The sequence below is a fragment of the Caretta caretta genome, chromosome 5 (assembly GCF_965140235.1).
Source record: "Caretta caretta isolate rCarCar2 chromosome 5, rCarCar1.hap1, whole genome shotgun sequence".
Taxonomy (NCBI): domain Eukaryota; kingdom Metazoa; phylum Chordata; order Testudines; family Cheloniidae; genus Caretta; species Caretta caretta.
Genome location: NC_134210.1, coordinates 89,265,200 through 89,285,019, shown reverse-complemented (window position 1 = coordinate 89,285,019; position 19,820 = coordinate 89,265,200). Strand labels below are relative to the sequence as shown.

Genomic DNA, 19,820 nt, shown 5'->3' with positions numbered 1-19,820 from the left:
TTTTTCTGCAGCGCTGCAACTGAGGCGTTTCTGCGCACAAAGTGGCTTGGCAGCGTGTACATGTCTGCAGTTTGAGCGCAAAAAGCTGCTTTACTGCGCAGAAACTTGCCTGTGTAGACAAGCCCTAAGGAAACTGCGCTGGGTCAGGTTTGTGAAAGTTCACCCAGTCCCATTCGGACTCGCTGACAAAATTGACACTACTGTATTAGCAAGAAAGAACTCTGCTCTGATTTCAGTAGGTCATTCAGGTTCAAAGCATTGCATAAACGAGCACAAAGACAATTCCTAGTTTGTGGAAAACAATGGACTCAGGAACAATGTTAAGGAACTGTTTTTAAACTCTCCCTTAAACACAGTTTTACAGTTGTCAGACCTTATCCACACAACAGAAGGGCCATTAATACAAGTAAAATGGAGTATGTGTCATTCCCATGGTAGCATTGAATATACTTCTCATAAATAAAGCCTGAGAGGGATTGGATTGTTTTAGATGATGGTAAAACTATGCTACTTCCAATTTTGTCTGTGTTATAAGCTTTTAAAACGTTGTTCTGAATCGTGCATATGTAATAAAACAGGCATAATACATCTTCTAGGAACACGGTATCCAGGTTAGGAAGAAGAATGGTAAAATAATGAAAGCTAGAAAGGATAAACAAACGTATCATATTTTAATCACAAGAAATAATTAAAATGGATTGGCATAGTTGAAATATCCCATTTTTATATTCATTTGGTTTGAAAAAATCAAATGAAATGAAGTGGTCCTTTGAAGAAGTGTTTTTTAAAAATTCCTAGATCTCACTGTATTGGTTGCACATCCCACACTGCTAAAAGCTCTGCCTTTACTAAGAGCGACTGATAAATAATCCAGAGGGATCTTTGGCTCATTCTGTTAAGCAATAATGATTCTACAGTGCCCACATAGTTTTATCAATAACTAAACCACAACCTTTTCTGTCCTATAGTCTCTAGAGGTAAGGAACATTTTTCAGTGTTTTGGCTTGTCTTAAAGTTTACTCTTCACTTCCTTTTGACTGTTATAATGACCTTCAAGGAGAATTAAAGACTTATACTCCCATCTTTTCAATTGACCCCAAACATTTTCATCTCACATTCTGCTCCTGCTTCTGATTAAGTTTGTTTCTTGACATGAATTTCAGTTTTATCGTATTTTAGTTTTTGCTGATTGATCTTAAATCGTATGTATTGCTGTGGGAATGTACTGTTTTGTTACTAGTAATTTATAAAGCTACTAGTCAGATTGCCCTGGAAAAAGAGATTGAGTTTGTAATCAAAATGGGTTGCTACCACCTGTATAAATAAAGATCACAACATGACCCAAAGTCCTAAATCTAACACTGTGAAACCTGAGGCCAAAATAATTCATTTAAACACTCAAGGTAAATTGCAAAGCTAAACTGAACACTGGGCTAAACCCAGAAATATGTTCTTAGAGCTCCCAGAATCCAGGCTGGGGAGGATCCATTCAGCACAAAGATAAGTTTCAGTTTACTATTTTAAAAATATATATTATTCACTTCTCTTCAAATCTATTGGCACATCCTAATTTGCTCAAGACATCCCACTATGCATCATTCTGTGATATCACTGAAATAAAGTTCAGTGACATCAGGAGCCTGTAGTATCTTGGGGAAATGCTTTGGAAAGCAGGCACTCTGTTCTCTTTCTTAGTCTTTCCCCCTAGTGGATTCTGACAGGTTTGCTCCCATGATTCATTTAATTGGAAGAGAATATGTATGGAAAGTAGTCAATCCATCTGAATCCTGTAGTAAAATTTTCACTCCTAGATTTTCAGGTACAGTAAGTCTGAGTCTCTCTTGTATTGCACGTTTTAGCAGCTGCACTGATGCAGCTGTGCTGCTGTAAGCTCTCTAATGAAGCTGCTCTAAGCCAGGGGAAGGCAACCTATGGCACGCTTGCCAAAGGCGACACGCGAGCTGATTTTCAGTAGCACTCACGCTGCCCGGGTCCTGGCCACCGGTCCGGGGGGGCTCTGCATTTTAATTTAATTTTAAATGAAGCTTCTTAAACATGTTAAAAACCTTATTTACTTTACATACAACAATAGTTCAGTTATATATTATAGACTTATAGAAGGAGACCTTCTAAAAACGTTAAAATGTATTACTGGCACGTGAAACCTTAAATTAGAGTGAATAAATGAAGACTTCTAAAAGGTTGCCGACCTCTGCTCTAAGCCGATGGGAGAGAGCTCTCCCATCAGCTTAATTTCTCCAGCCCCCATGAGTGGTGGTAGCCATGTTGCTGGGAGATGCTCCTCCACTGACATAGCACTGTCCACACTGGCACTTAAATCGGCATAAATTATGTTGCTCAGGGAAGTGGCTAATTCACACTCCTGAATGACATAATTTATGTCGACTTAAGCTGTAGTGCAGCCATAACCTTTGGCCCTTGGGTTTTTGATTTCTGCTACACCAATGTAAAATCTAGTGCAACCCTGAGAGCAAAATTTGGTCTTGGCTTTAGGAGGTGCTGAGCACAGGCAAGTCAGGAGAAAATTGAGCTGCACAGCCTGGGATTTTCAAAGGAGCTAACTCCTACTAAAACTTAATGGGAGCTGTGTGCCTAACTCCCTTGAGGCTTGTCTATATGGGGACATTTACAGGTATAATTATATGATTATAGTTATACTGTTATAACTCCCTATGTAGATGTGAAATAAGAGTGCCTTTTCAGTTTAGCTTATGTCACTTTGAAAGCAGTGTAAGAAAACCATATTGAAGAAATGGAGCATAGCATATTTTAGGCAGTTTCAGCCCACAGGGAAATTCTTTTCAAAAGTTGCGATGACTTGATTTCTGAGCATGTGGTCCGAGGTAGTTTTTTATGTTTGAACTGCTTTTTTCAGGCTCCAGATCAGCCTGTCATTTCCATGTGGACAACTCCTATTGGATGCCATATTTGTTTTTTGCCCTCAGGTCACTCCGAAGTTGCATATTTGAAATGTGATGTACAAAGGAAAATATAACATTTTAAATGTGCTTTATGATAACAATTTACCTAAGCTATTTACAAACCAGAATCTCGCTTTTACTGATTTCTCCTCTGCGCCCCCCTCCCCCTTGGCAATACAAATTTTGTCTACCCTGGAACAATATGGAGACTGGAGAAGTAGTCAAATGATGTCATCGCAAGAGACCGACAGCTGAGCAATTGAGGCAAAGGGATTTTTTGTGTGTTTTGTAAGAACCCATTTTGCCGTGCATTACTCCTGTGGCAGTCACTCTAAAAAAGAAGCAACTGGATAGCATTATTCCGCTGAAACATTTCCATTTTAGTAAAGGCTATTGCACATTTGTGGTAGGGGTTAGACGGATACACTTTGAAACAATCTGTCTTATAAGGAGGAGGAATTGGACCTGCTCCCAAAGTGTATTAGTAATAAATGAATATATTTTAAGTGTATTTGTTCTCTGTGTATATTTGTGGTTTCATAGTAGTCAAAAACCCAAAAATGTATTAAACAATTTCAAAGGAAAACCACGACATTAAATTGCTGTATAATATCAGTATGTATAGAAACCTAAGGCGTATTTAGTAAAATATACAGAAGACTATTTCAATGAGCATTTAGTTAAAATGATACTAAATTCCTTTTCCAGGCAGTTGTCTGCATCAGGGAACCACAATTTAGGATCCATACACATTTATTCTCTCCTCACTGAATGAGGGGTTCACATAGAGAATAGGTCTCATCAGCAGTAGTCAAGGTTTCACATATGAACTCCCTACATGATGATGGTGCTGTAAAATAAATCTCATCAAAGCTTGTAAATAAAAATAAATTGGGTACACTACGGTTTTCTTCTGCAAAACATTTTTCCTTCTTTTCCCAAATGTGTAAGAAGCCTTCAACTAGCCGGCTCTTCATTTTGAGTCTTCATCATCTGTATCCTTTTTTCCAGCCTCTCCTTCCATTCAGTTCTGAGTCTAAGACAGGAAACATAAACACTGGTATCACCAAAAAGACTCCAGTCTTGCATATCTCTGGGCTTTGAGAGATACCACCAAACTCATCTTTCTAACATTTTCCACCACTGCTACCATTGGTGCTTCTCCACCAGCAGTAGGGAGATCTACCAAACCCTGCTCGTCTGGAGTGTCTTCGAGCATAATGCCCCTGGGATGACATGAGGAAACCTAACCTGAGCTTTGGGGCTCAGTCATCTCTAGTTTTCATCTCTCCTGGCTTGACAAAGCTACTTTGTGAGGTCATCCCTTAATTCTCAAGATTGGCTGCTGCCACCTCCTGGACAACCTCTTACAGTACTTTCTTGGTTTCTTCTGGCACTACTAGATTGAAAGCAAAGGAGAGACTGTGTACAGTTAAATCTACAAGATTCTTGCCAGGAGCAATACTTCTTACTTGTTGACCAGATAGGTTAGGCGAGAGGTGGGAGTTCATTTCTAGTGCAGTAGTACCTAGAGGCCCCAAAAAGGATCAAGGCACTGTACTAGGCACTGCACAGATTCATAGTAAGAGTTCCTGGCCCAAAGAGCGAATAGACAAGACAGACAAAAGATGGGAGAAATTTTACAGGTGGGGAGCTGAGGATGGAGAAATTAAGGGACTTGCCTGAGGTTACAGTGTAAATCTAAGGCAGACCCAGGAACTGAACTAGCTCAGCTCTCACACGTCCTAAGCCAGGGCACTAACTGCAACACCATCCATCCTTCCTTCCTCTTCTGTTGGATTTTAAACTTTTTTCAAAAAAAGAAAAGGAAAAGGGTGGGTGAATTTTGAACGCTTCCTTTATTTGGGACCAGCCTGTGTGAAAAGGTGCATCTTCACTAGGGGAAAAAAAAGAAAAGGCGTGTTCTTACTTCGGGGTAACCAACACAAGGTAAGATCCTCTGAAGACAAGGCAGTTTATAGTTTTCACAGGTTAGCAGGCTGAGGTAAAGACTAGAGGGGAGCTTAGGGTGTGCGTTGGCCTGCTGACACATGTTGAAACTACAGCTGCCTTGTTTTAATTAGGGATTGACCGTGTGTTAGTTACATTAGCTACTCTGAGTTAAGAACACACATTTTTTCCTAGCGAACACAAGGCTAGAAAGGCTAAATGATCTAAGGCCAGATTCTCTACTGTGGTTGAGCTGAGGCTCCACACAGCACCAGACTGTGAGGGAGAAAGGTAGCATTAGTGGCTTGAGCAGGGCGCAAGAATAAACTACCCTCTCTCGTCTTTATGAGATGGCCATTGAGGTCATGGTTGAGGCACACAGCGGGAGGGGCAGCGCATGAAGCTTTGTTGTTGTATATTATACAGAGAACCCATATTTTCTGGGTTGTCATTCTGGCATCTATGGCATGCACTAAATGTATGTATTTATTATTTTTTTAAAGGATTACAATACCAACCCACAGAAGCAAGCACCCCTTCTCCCCCCTCCCCCCGCCACCGCAACGTACTTTGGCAGAGCACTTCTCTGTTGACGTTCTTTTTCAATTTGCAGATGCTTAGTTTGTTTTTCAATTGTCTTTTCCCAGAAATCTGTTAGTTCCTCAGTTTCACATCCAAACACTTCAAAGCGCACATATTGACTATTCATTTTCTGTAAAGGAGAAAACCCAAATGACCAGTTACCAGTCCTCTTCTATTTTGCTGTCTGGAATATGGTGCTACTGCAGCATGCTTTAGATCTTTACATTGAATTCACATGCAGTCTTTTTACCATGGAAGCAAAAGAAGAACTTAATGGGAATGAATCATGCTTCTGCTCTGTCATTCAGAAAGCTGGCACTTGAGGTATATGCTGTACTACAGTAATTATGATTCCTAATTGTTCATCTTAAAGTGCCTTTGGTAAAATATCTTTCACCTCCATATAATTGTGGTTGTGACCTTTTAGCACACAATTCGGGATAAAGTTACTGCACTCACTTTAGCATAATGATGAAAACTTTTTGTGTGTGCAGTGCTCATAAGTTAAAGAGATAAATGTAAAAGTAACTGACATTTGTAAGATTTTTCCAAGGTTTCTCTGAAAGTAAATTGCCAACAGGCTAATTACCAGTTCATGTTAACACCTGCATTAATGAGTAAACCCATTTCTGGCAAGTATGTTCTCATAGTATCTTTACGCTTCCACAAGATGTAGGCAAGCACATCTCTATTTGACTATTTAATTATTTATACAAAGATAATAGAAACGTCCCCCAAAGTTCCACAGGCCAAAGACTTTACAGTGAAATTAATAGCACTCTTAATAGCTTAGTCTTTCCTTTCACTTTATTTCCACTGATTGTAGTTGATATTGATACATTTTGTAGTGTTGTAACAAAGGGTATTAATGACTTGCACATTTGGGTTTAACAGGGTGAAACTCTCCAGAGGAAGAGTTAAGGGTGTCAGGCAGTAACCATACTCAATCGTTAAGGGTATTGTGTGGGTTAAAGCACTTTCAGTGTAGTTATTATTCCTTCCAGAGCTTCCTTTTATATTGCAAAGCAAGTGCACAAAAGGAGGGTTAAGGGTTCACCTTTCTGGCCAGGGATGTTCTTGGTAAGAGTTTTGGGCTAGGGGTGTTTCTGTTCTTGAGGGCTAAGTGTTAACCATGAGTTTTGCAGTGAGATTGGAGGGAGGTAGCCGCTTCTGGGGCTGGAGCAGAGCCTCAGTTAGGGTTTATGCAAAAGACAGTTGCCTTTGTGCAGTGTGTTGCCATCTTAGTTCAAGGAAACAGGATGGTGTGTACATTTTGTAAGGAAACAAATTCCCTAGAAAATACCTGACTCCACAATTTCTGCTACAAATGGGAAACTGACCTGTCGGAGTCAAAATCTGCTACTGCTTGGGAAAGGGGAACAATAACAACTGAGGTGAGTGAAAACGTTCCCCAGCCTGATGGAATGAATCGAGGTAGCCCTTCAGGGGGAGCCTCATGAAGTGTTCCTCGTTGTAGGCCCTGATCCTGCAATTGTCTGTGTGAGGGCATACCTCTGTGCCTACCCAAAGTGCCATTAACATAAGTGGGGCTGTGCAGGCCCAGGCATGTGATTAAGTGCAATCATCAATGGGAGCACTGGGGTCTGAATCAACAAAATAAAATAGATATAACTTGGCAACACATCTGGGCCCTGAATATGGAAGGTATTGGATCATGTACCCATGCTTAAGGTTACATACAGAAATAAGTGCCTTCCTGGATAGGCCCCGTAGAATAGGACGATGCCATTTTTGCATAGTCTTTACTGTTTTGTTAACATAATTATCCTCTAAATCACAACATATATTAGGGGGTTACATGCTTTGTTGCTTCTGCTGGCCATGCTCCTGGCATCCGTTCATGATCCCAACGTGTTCCCTGTTTTCCATTTTCCTGTCCCCATCTATTTCAGGGACTTGCTGCAACTCCCCGCAATCACCTCCCTGCTAGGGTCTCTGTGTGCCCCCCAGTCTCTTTCCTCCCATACCAGAGTCCCCCATTCTTTTCCCTATTGCAGTGACTCTGAGCGCCTCCCTTCCCCATACCAAGGTCCCCCACCAGGGTTCCCCAGTTTCCTCCACTAATGGTTCTGTGTACCCCTGCACAGCAGGGTCCCCCATTCTCCACGCCATACCAGAGGCTCTGTTCCTCTCCATTCCCTTCTCCCCCCACACCAGGTTCCTTCATTTTCACAGCATGTCAGGGATTCTGATCCCCTCCAATCCTCCTTATGCCCACACCAGGGTCCCCCATTCTCTAGTCTACACCATGTCAAGGGTGCTGTGTGTCTCTCCTCCTCCACTGCCCCCATCAAGGTCACACATTTTCCTCACCATACCTAGAGCTGTTTTCCTCTGTTGCTCTCTGCCCATTCCTGTTATGATCCTCCATTCTCTGCAATATGCCAGGGAAGCCCTGTGTTTCTTCTTCCCTTACCCCAGACTGCCTTTCTTTCTCCCAGATTGGAAGGAAGGGGTGGATGGCTGGTGCCGTCTTTCTTCCCACTTGGGACAGGCTGAGGAGGCAGGACATTAGGAAGGAAGATGGAATGAATGAAGCCTTCTCTCTCTTCTCCCTCTGGCTGCCCCTGCAAGCTAAGAAGCTACCTCATCGCTCCCCAGCAGGTCTACACTGAAAAGTTACATTGGCATAGCTATGTCTCTCGGGGTGTGAAAAATCCACACTCTGAGTGGCGTGCCTAAGCCAACTTAACCCTCAATGTAGACAGTGCTAGGTTAATGGAAGAATTCTGTTGACCTAGCTACTGCCTCTCAGGGAGGTGGATTACCTACAGCAATGCGAAAGCCCCTCCTGTCACTGTATGGAGCGTCTACACAGAAGTGCTACAGTACAGTGGCAAAGCTGCAGCAGTGTTTTAAGTGTAGACATAACCTCAGTGTGTCAACATGTTAAACTCTCCTGAGATATGAACAGGGGAAATGTTATGCTGCAAGGGGTTAATGAGTGCCATCAAGAGATGACAGGAGCTCTACGTGTCCCCCTTTTCCATCTTTTTGGCATTCTGATTGCCCTCCAAATCAAGAAGGTTCTGGCCACTGATGTCTAGAATGTTCCCTGAAATTTTGGAATAGGTCAGATGTGGCATTCAAAAGTTATGGCACAACAGACAGATTCCATCAAGTTGAGTGCAGGGCCTCGCAAGCTTGGCCAACTATTACAAGTGGTACATTCCTGTGCTTGTAGAGACTAGGAGGGTTCTTTTAGTGGTATTCCTGCAGCTTTGTGGGGTTGGCATTGGCTCTGCTAGTAGGATAAGTCTGTACAGCAGCTGGGAGGGTAGACAGATATGTATTAGCTCTGCTTGAGCTAATGTACTAAAAACAGCAATATGGGTGTGGCCATGGTGGCATATGCAGCAGCATGGGTTACCTGCACGAGCACAAACCCACCTGACCTCCTGAATACTGTTGCTGTGGCCACGTTGCTATTTTTCTCATGCTTTTCTTTTGCTCAGGCATGTTATGGGGGGGTACCAATTCAAGGCACCAGTTAGCCAGTATAGTTTGCATCCATGCTAGGAGAATTTTGCTGCCTAGTATAGTATACTGGTATTCCTATACCAGTAAAGCACTCCTAATGTAGACATAGCGTGAGACCAGGTCTACATTACAAAGTTTTGCCAGTATAGCTATATTGGTCAGGAGTGTGGAAAAATCTGCACCCCTGATGGACATATCTATGCCATCAAAAAAAACCAACCAACCAACCTCTGTGTGAACACAATTCTATTGGCAAAAGAGCACTTTTTCCATTATAGCTTATGTCATCTGGGAAGGTGGTTTCACTATACCGTCAAAAGATTGCCTTATGACGGTATATAAGCTGCATCTCCCCTGGAGGCTCTGCTGGTATATCTGTCCCAGTACGGCCATGTCTACACTACCACATATGTTGGCAAAACGTAGTTGCTCAGGGTGTGAAAAACGCACATCCCTGAGCGACATATATTTTGCCGGCATAAGTGGTAGTACGCGTTGCACTATGTCGGTGGGAGAGCTTCTCCCACCTACATAGCTACCACCACTCATCGTGGGTGGTTTTATTATGTTGACGGGACAGCTCTCTCCTGTCAGCAAAGATCAGCGACATGTGTGATCTTACAGTGGCGCAGCTGCATCGTTACAGCTGTGCTGCTTTAAGCTCACTAGTGTAGACATGGCCTATAGCTGTATCAGCAAAACCTTTCTAGTATAGACATAGCCTGAGACAAAGAGAGAATGAGAAACTCTACTGACCACCAATGATGGCATGGGGGAATGAGACAGCAGGTTATTCATTCTGAAGTTGAGTTCTTGTTGAACTTGTACTAGAGACTGTAAAATGGCTACAATAGGCTACGGTATTGAAGGGATAGAGTTCTATTCATTTTTCTATTAATCAGTACAGCATTTACCTTTATTTTTCTCAGAAATGGGGAAGGTTAAAGATTATACAGGATGCAAAATTGCAAAAGCCCATGAATTATTTAAAAAAATCAAAACAAAGCCATCTTAATTGAATATAGTTTGTCTCTTTTATTACATTTCTTTCTGATAGTCATCTTGTACCAAGGCAGTTTACATTCAACATCAGCTTGAGAAATAAATTTTGGGACAAATTTTATAAAATAATAATCTCTCTCTCTCAATGGGACTATTAACGGGTTAATAGCAATGCTTCTGCGCCCCATGTTACAGCTAGAAAATGTCATTATTTCCAAAAATATTCCTTTGTAGTCTTCATTAAGCATGGAACGGGTTTTAGATTATACTTATACATCCTACTTTCCAAATGATGTGGTTTTGCATGAAAATGTCATTACAACCATCTTCCACAACATTTAATTTTTAACAAGTATGTAGGGTTGCTATGCCTTGTCTGAATTTGTAGCAATTATTTGTAATTTATTTTAATCAGAGCTGCAGAGAGCTTGTAAAATAGTCCTTATAGGCTTGCTTGGAAAAGCTTGAAGAAATTGCTGCCATTCACCTGCCAGGCATGGTATGAAAAGCAAAGCTGGGAGCTTGTAATGTTTATATAATTCTATTTAGAGATTCAGTTGTTTTATGAGAAAATGTGACACATATTACAAAGAGACTAGGAGCTCAGAACAAAAACAGCCTCTTTGAAGGGATTGTTTTCTTTACTTTTTGAGATTTTGCTGTGACTTTGGGTTCTTCTTGGGTTTCTGAGTTTGAAAACCCCCTTATTTGCCAACCCATTTCCCCTGAATTATTGGGGCTCTTCATTTTGAGTCTGATTTTCAGAAAGACTTCACTATGGTAGTCACTTTTCTGAAGGTGACATGTTGAGCAAGTAAATCTGATAGGTATATGTGTGCTGGCATTTGTATTTGGGATTAATTGCAGGTACAATTGTATGCTGCAAGAAAATTATGGGTTCCATTATTTCTTGATTAAAAGTTATGGCCAAAAACATTTTGGTTGCTTTTGAAAATCTCCTTATATCTTTTTTTGTTTCATGTGTCAATGTGTCAATGAAAAAAATTACTTCTTTCTAGTTTTCTCTAAGCACAGCAGAACGTTACAAATGTAGGAATATATCACAGCATTTACCAATTTGAATCAGACTAATCGTCCTTCTAGTCCAGTATTCTGTTTCTGAGAATGACCAGTATCAGGTTCTTAAAAAAAGGGAAAAAGAAAAAGAGCCCGTAAGCAAGCAATTAGGAGTATTTTTCCATAGGGGACATTATTTCCTAACTTCCTCAGTCAGATATGGGCTTATAGCCTGAAGCATAAGGGTTTGTAGTTCTTCCTTATTCTTATAAATTCCTGATTAATATAGCCGTGAATGTTCTTACTGTCCATTCATTATTTGAATCCTGCTGAGCTACTGGTCTCAATTATACCTTGTGGCAATGGGTTCCAAAGGCTAAATGTGACTCATAGAAAAAAAGTATTTCCTTTTACCTGCTATAACTATCCTGCCTTTCAGTTTTATTGACTGTCTTCTTGCTCCTGATGTAAATGATGATTTTTGTTTGTTCCTAACCATTAAAAGAACTAAACTATATGTTGAAATAACACCTTGTAAGCTATCAAAAGAAGGGGTTCTGCGTTAGTCTTCACTGTTAAGTCACCTGATATTCTGTGCAGAAATACCGGGAAGAATTTTAGAATAGTCTGGAGTCTGAAGTGCTGTTAATGTGCTATATGCTACATTTGGATCATGACACTTTTCTGTGTGTATGAGTCATTTTGAGATGGGTTCACTTGCTCAGGTAAAATAAGAACTGGCCTATCCTATCACTCATATCAAGCTTTTTATTGTATGTTCAAATGTGGATTAATTTGCGGCTAGGCTTTCTCCCCCATTCTTGTAGCTGGACAAACCTAGAATCTGGCTCAGTGCTGCTTGGGCATTGCAGCTCTGCAGCCCCACCTATGCAGGACACAGTCTGGCCCTATAAAAGGGTTATTCGCCGCCCTTCTTAACACCAGAGCTTTGAAAATTTAGTACATGAATATTCAGTAGTTTTTGAAAACTGAATCTTCCTACCTGTTTCAAATTCCAGTGCTTTTACTGTTTGCCTCAATTAACACACATGCTTACAGGATTCCTGCCCCAAACCTTCCAGAATGATTGACCTCTTTTTCTTCTTGGTCCTTCACATGCTCATGTATCTGAATTCAGCTGCACAATACCTTGGCTATGCCACCTGCTAATCTCTGGCCTGTCCCAGAATGCTGCCCCTGTGCCAGGGGCTTCTGCAAGGATCTGCATCTACCTTAGAAGCCCTCTAAGGGTATGTCTACACAGCAAGGAAAAACTTGCAGCTGGTCCGTGCCAGCCGACTCTAGCTCACAGGGCTGATCTGCAGGGCTGTTTCATTGCTGTATAGTAGACTTCTGGGCTTGGGCTGGAGCCTGAGCTCTGGGGCCCTCCCCCTCTGCATGGTCCTAGAGCAGGGGTGGGCAAACTTTTTGGCCTGAGGGCCACATCCGGTTTCCAAAATTGTACGGAGGGCCGGTTAGGGGAGGCTGTGCCTCCCCAAACAACCAGGCGTGGCCCAGCCCCCGCCTCCTATCCGACCCCCCCGCTTCTCTCCGCCAACAGCTCCCCTGGGACTTCTGCCCCATCCGGCCCCCCCGGACTCCTACCCCATCCACCACCCCCTGCTCCTTGTCCCCTGACCACCCCCAAACCCCCACCCCTGACTGCCCCCTGCCATCCCATCCAAAGCCCCCTCGACTGCCCCCGCAGGACCTCTGTCCCATCCAACCTCGCTGTTTCCTGCCCTCTGACTGCCCAGACCCCTAGCCACACCCCGACACCCTGCCCACCACCCCCAACTCCCCGGCCCTCTATCCAACCCCCCCCCCCCACCCCCTTACTGTGGTGCCTGGAGCACCAGTGGCTGGCGGGGCTACAGCCGCACCGCCCAGAGCACCAGGTCAGGCCGCGGCTTTGCAACTGCGCTTCCTGGCCGTCCAGAGCGTTCTGCCGGCGGCGCGGCACGCTGAGGCTGCAGGGGAGGGGGGAACAGCAGAGAAGGGGCTGGGGACTAGCCTCCCGGGCCAGGAGCTCAGGGGCCAGGCAGGAGGGTCCTGCAGGCCGGATGTGGCCCGCAGGCCGTAGTTTGCCCACTTCTGTCCTAGAGCTGGCTCCAGGCTGAGACTGGGCGTCTACACAGCAATGAAACAGCCCTGTAGCCCAAGCTACGCAAGCCTGAGTTGCCTAGCATGGGCCAGGCATGGGAGTCTAGTTGCTGTGTCAATTCTATTCACTCAGCAGGGGGACCTTAACCCTGCCCTCTTTTCCCTTTATGCCAGCAAAGACAAATTGGGCCCGTGTTCCATACAAAATCTATTTCCATTTTAAAAAATCTTGTTTAACACAGTAAACATAAAAAAGCTTCTCAGATAAAGGAGAGGGGAGAGTGAAAATAGGGGAGAAGAACCGGGGAGAAGTGAGATGCTGACTTTGATCAGGGGAGAAGTGAGATGCTGACTTTGAAGTGGATACTGAACACAGCTTGAACTCAGGAACTCTGCATGTGATGAAACGTGTACAGTAACACAGTAATGTTTTGTTAAAGTATGTAAAGAGCTCGAAGTAGCCCTCTTGTAAATCTCAGGAGTTAGGACTGACCTGAGTTGGCCTGCCATAACTGCAATAGTTCTGACTGAAAGAGATTTAATTTTAAGCCTCTGGTGACAATCCTTCCAAAGGACAATGAGAAACTCACTCACAGACAATCATTTTTGACATAGCCCTGGCTGAAAACAAGCTGAACCAAAACTGATTGCTCCCAAATGAAAGAAATAGCTGGAATGACTTTCGAAGGGGTTTTTCCTACACAAGGTTAATATGATTGCTTATTTTTAGATTTAATCATATTAGAGTTCATTGATTATTTTTAGATTTAATTTGCAAAGGTATACCTCCCAGGGTAGGAAAACTATGTTACTGACCGTGCTATTTGGAAACACTAGTAATGTTATTGGGACTAACAAGTGGAATACAAGAGGAGTTAAATAGTGACACCTTGACTTTTCTGTAAGTGGAAGATCAATAGCTAGAGGCTGGAACTCACTGATTCTATGAAACACAGTTACCATTAGCAGAAAAATACCTTTCCATATAAGGAATTGGAACTCAAGTTCCTTTATTAGAAAAGAGTAGATACAAAGGGGCTTCGCTAGCACAGATGGAAAGTTGATATCCAGGGATACAACTCAACATTTTACAAGATTTTTAAATCCATCATGTTTTAGTATAAGTATACTCATCTGCAGGGGTCACAAAGACATTTTTCCTCCATGTATAAATCACAGTACAGTTGTCTAGGGCAGTGGTTCTCAAACTTTATTTTCTGTGGACCACTTGAAAATTGCTGAGGGTCTTGGTGGACCGCTTATGATCTTTCCAAATGTTGTTTGTACCGTTAGCTAACTATTGTAAAGTGCTTTGGATAAAAGTGCTATACAAAGAAACCTTAATAATAATTGACTTTTTTGTTCTACAAATGAAAGCACACAACTCATATTTTAATATCGGTAGTCTTACCTTTCTAATGAGATAGATGTGCCCTCTCTCCCCTGCCATGGCAGCTCCCGAGTTGGGGCTGGGAAGAAGGGGGTTTCCTGTGCTGCGGCAGCCACAAAGTTGGGCTGGGAAGGAGTGGGGTCTCTCCGCAACAGCCTTGGAGCTGGGGAAAGTCACCTTTTTCTCTGGCCACCACAGTCCTACACGTCCCAAATTCCCTCCCACCCCTCTTCGAATTCCCCTACCACCTACCCTCTATTCCCCCCAAGGCCACCACCTCACCTTACATGTGCATCTTCTCCAGGGTCCAGGCACCTAATTAGTGGAGCCATGCCTGTGTGGCTCTACTAATTAGGTGGGTGGTCCTTCATTCTCTTGTGTGCGGCCACCCAGGCATGCACCTTAGGGGGAACTATCCGCGGACCACCTGAATGGAGCTTGCAGACCACTGGTGGTCCACGGACCACGGTTTGAGAACCTCTGGTCTAGAGCAATTGATGGGTCATTGCCTTCCTCTGAGGCATCAGGTATTAAGCACTACTGGGGACAAGAGTGGTCCAGATTCTGCTTTCCCTTATACCAGCATAAACCCCAAGTTGTTTTCTGCCAGAATTGGGAAATGACTAAACCCAAGCAAGACTTCATTTATGTATGTTGCTTAGATGGTATTACAAATCCGGTGCTGCTAAGGCCACTGGACCCTGCAATACCTCATGCTCTTCTTGCTAACTTCAGGTGAATGTCTTCTCTGTAGCAAGGCTTCAACTTCCTGAGTGTTGTTACAGGGAAAAGGCCTATTATTTTTCTTTCGTTATTATTTGTGTGACCATATAAAACATAGGAGACCTAGTCACGGACTGTGCTAGGTGCTCTATGAGCACAGAACAAAAAGATGTTAGCTGCCCTCAATCTAAGCATAACACATGAGACAATAGACGGAGACAGACAGACAGAAGGGGAGTACAAGGCAACAATGAGACCCTATTGGTGAGCGTGTTAGGCTGTGGTCTTTGCACACCAGCAGCCTAGCCGTTGTCAATTTTTTTGGCAGGTGTCCTGGCAAAAGAGAGTTTAAGGAGGGACTGGAAAGGCCAAGAGACTGGGCATGATGGAGGGGGCTGATGGCAATGTTGAAGGAGATGGTCGGAGAGGGAGAACTCTGCAACAAAGAGATCAGAGACAATTTAAACAATATAATGATATAAATAATAGAAGAAAAATAAAAAACAATGGTTGTGATAAGATCTCTGAGAGTTCATGTCTCAGAAACTGAGAGAATGCTATGCAAAGAAAGAGATCCTGTTGGAATGTATTGTAACGATATATTTAAGTGTTTTGGTTCCTTGCAGACCAGTATAGAGTGTACTAAAAGTATTTACAGTCATCACCAGTACTGCACACTATTTGTATCTGCTGTTTTCTCATTGCTGTAACAAATCTTTCTATATTGGTCATATCCAGATCGCTACTGCCAATTCATTCTACCTGGGTTTCTAGGTATTATTCATCTCCTGCTATAAAATTCCAATTGTGTATTCATATTCCCTTACATGTAGTTTGCTTAGCAAGTGCACTTCATAATATAGATATGCTGGATAAATACAGAAATTGCACAGCAGAGAGGTCTGTGTAATATATATATAATGTCATTGTTGACATTTGACTAAAATACTAGGAACTCTGTTTAGAGGTTAGACAATAAGACCGGTAATTAGGATGTGTGTCCCCCCCTCCGTTTTTATTATTGGCTCTGCCACTGACTTCCTCATTTGGAAAATAAGGGTGGCAATTCTTATCTCAGATACATGTTTGAGGATTCATTTTAGATCCCATCGATATGCAAAGAATTATTGTATTACGAGATCTGAAATACCAGTTTCCATTACAGTTTTAAATCTCAGTTTGGTTTTCAGATCATGGACAAAAATCTGTATGTGGGAAGAAAAGTAGTTGTAAGGATAAAGCAGAAAATGTTCCCTATTTTGGGGGGGGGGGGGGCGGGGGACGGGAAGTTGTACAGTAAATATTTCCAGACATTGTCCTATTAAAATTTGTGTTGGAAAAGCTGCAACAATTTTGCGGGTTTAAGGAAATGTACCAATGTTTGCCGACATATCAAGAATTCTATCTGTAAATTCTGGGGTGCATAGTAATTGGAACTAGTTGAAAATTTTCCATGGGAATATTTTTATGTTGCAAAATGATGATTTGTTGAAACAGAGTAATTTCAGGGGAATGTGTTGATTTTTTGACAACATTTTCCCTTTTAAAAAATGTTTTAAAACAAAACACTTCAAAGAGGTCAAAATATGCTCTTTCAATGTATTCAGAACAGAACATGTTGATTTTTTATTTTGAAATGACTTCTCGTTTTAAAATGTATTATATTATATATATTTTAATAATAATTAATAAACAGATCATAATTGAAACAAAACATTTCAAATTTTTCAATATTCAGTGAATTGAGTCCAAACACATTTTTTTGGAATATTTCGGCTCACAAACAATTATGACTTTTTGTCCTGAATTGGGATGAAACAAAATCTTGAAATCTCAAATTTATTTGTGGCATGAAAAATCCATTTTCCAGCCAGCTCTATCAGTCATTACATTGTGGGGCCAAAATATAGGAACACAGAGAGTTGGTCTGATTTTTGGGAGGCTTCATGAGAAGGGAAGGAGTGGCTAGTTATGGAGTTTTGGCTAGCTGCATGCTGGGGAGCTGCAGAGTATGGTCAGGATTTGTCCACCATCAGTCGTGTGGCTAGAAGCTATGAGGAATATATTTTCCAAACAGGATGACTTTCAATGAAATAAAATACACCACCTTTAGAATCCCTGGTACCTGGACTCTTATCATTACAGGGCAATTGCATTGCACAGCCTATCCCCCAATGTTATTCAGAAAATCAATAATATTGGGGTCTTCCTGAAACCACAATACTAGAACTTATTTTGGGGATTTAATGGGACGTCGGCTTAGAAACCCAAATGTGTATCTATATTGCAGTGTATCTCTGTAGTTAAAGAGAAGGTGGTTTTTATGTATGTATTTTGGATAAGCACAATTTTTCATTTAGACCCAAGAATCATCGAGTACTTAGATAAGAGTAGCATGGTTCAGTGTAGCACTGTCTACAGACATCAGTGAAAGAATAGAACTCTGGATTGTTTTATTCCCTTGCACACATCTATTCTCCCTTCTACACTTGACAGAATTCGAGGTATGCAGTGTTGTAGGCATGTTGGTCCCAGAATATTAGACAGATAGGGTGACTTGAGCGAGGTAATATTTGAAGTATATGTTCTCTTTCCTATCTGTGGCCAGTGTAAATCCCAAGGGAGTCAAGGAGAGTTTTCTGTGCACAAGAACTTCAGGATCAGAACCATGTTTGAGTATGACTCTGACTCATTTTAATGGGAGCTACCTGCATACATCAAGAGAATAGACACTGAAACATTCATGTTAGAAGGAAACATTTGCATACCAGTATCACACAACACTCTAAAGTTTGCCAGTCCTTCCTGTTAACAGCACCACTTTTAGACTTTTGTTTTCTGCGAAATATTGATCACTCTGTCCCATTTGCCAGAATCGGAACATGCTGATTCTTGTTAGACTGCCCTAAAACACAGCACAGACTAGTTTTCCTGAGACATTTTCTTACATAATAGCACTGTGTGAAATAAATCTGGAATAATGCAAGGCTACTGGCAGCTGACTCGTGTACTATGATATCTGTAATGCTGCTATTATGGTTAATCTCTGGAGAGTGGAGACTACTCCGTCTAAGACAGCAGCATCAAGGCTTTTATAATGTCATGTACTGAAGGGTTTTTTCAGTTATCCTTGTCCTCAGTTGGCCTCATTTTCTCTGTCCTCCCCTACCAAAGGTCAAAAACATTTAGGGCCTGCATGTGGGACCCTTACACTGAGATGAGTACTTTCGGGTGTAGACCCGTTGACTTCAATAAGACTACTTATGTGCATGAGCACTTACACAAGAGTAGCACATCAGAGCATGTTTGAATGACTACCCTTTTCTGAGCTATTCATCACTCTGTCCATCTATTATTGACTTTCTTTTAATGGTCCACATTTAAAGCAGTTGTAGTTTGTTTTCTTGATCAAGTATTGTCTGTAATACATGAGTTTTTCCCCACCCGTCCCATTTGAAACCTGATCCTGTGAATTGCTAAATTCAAGGCTCTTGGTAAATAGCATAAATTATTGTCTATGAAAACTTATGTTAAGATCCTAAATGATGATTGTTGAGTGGGAGAGCTTGATGCTGTGGGATCAAGGAAGACAACAGATCCTGTCTGCAGCTCATGTTCTTCATCAGATGAGAGAATTTTGACACAGCATACCAGACAGGAGAGAGGTCCACTCTCAGGTTTGGGTGTCTATTTTTTTTAAAAAAATCTTCCATCTAATGGATAATGATTGAAAGTCTTTGCAGAAGGAGTGTGTGTAACCCCAGCTGCCATTTGGCACACCGATCTATAATATACAGAGACGCCCATTGGTGTTTTGTCCAGTGCTGTGCCAAGGGACTTCATCCTAAAATATATTTTCTGTGTCAATACTTCTAATCTTTTCCAGAATGCTGTTAAACTGGGCACCATTCCCTGGCTTGCCTCACACCTTGACCTTTATCTGAATATACTTCAAATAAGAATTAAAGTTAGAGAAGGTACTCACCTCTTGCGACATTAAGATGATGAAATGTATTATGAAAAACAAATCTTTACTTACCTTGGAGATGGATTCTTCCTGCAATAAATCCTCTGTGTGACACAAACCAGTGATGAATATTGCAACTGCAGCCCTGGCTTCTACAGTGTGACAGGGCAGCAATGAAATCCATCCCTCAGTACTTTTTATTTGAAGTGGGGGTAACATAAATCCTTCATCGTATCAAGGCTATTTTGAACAGAACTAGTAGAGAGATAAGATCAGCCTCATTTAATGAACTTTGCAGCCCCCTGCCTGAGATGACCATGAAACACAGGCCCCTTGAGAGCATGCCTCCCTCCCACTCTGGCAGATACCACAGAGAGCATGACTTGGCAAGAACTAGGAATTATTCTTTAAAATACACCCTGATATTATCCATTCTAATATTCGTCCTGTGAAGCTTGAAAAATTCCATATGACCATCTTGGCTGTAATGGTGTCTGGGATGGTGCGACAAATCACACTTGGTTTTGCATTAGAGGGTGACTTGTAGAAATATGCTGTTCTTCTGAGCTGCTGATCTAAGAATGTGTGCTTGATTATGACATATCACACAGTCTGTTCTCTCAAGACAATAGTCACAGGAGTC

General features: G+C 42.0%; 1 protein-coding gene across 1 annotated transcript; it reads right to left on the bottom strand.

Annotated features, from left to right (window-relative positions):
* Positions 1–3,677: 3,677 nt before the first annotated feature.
* On the bottom strand, positions 3,678–19,404 carry LOC125637179 (protein FAM240B-like). Its single transcript, XM_048851369.2, has 3 exons — positions 19,250–19,404; positions 5,462–5,604; positions 3,678–3,978 (listed from the first exon to the last, which is right to left on the bottom strand). Exons 1-3 carry the CDS (start codon positions 19,394–19,396, stop codon positions 3,900–3,902), a joined length of 369 nt encoding a protein of 122 aa, XP_048707326.1. The 5' UTR covers positions 19,397–19,404; the 3' UTR covers positions 3,678–3,899.
* Positions 19,405–19,820: the final 416 nt, after the last annotated feature.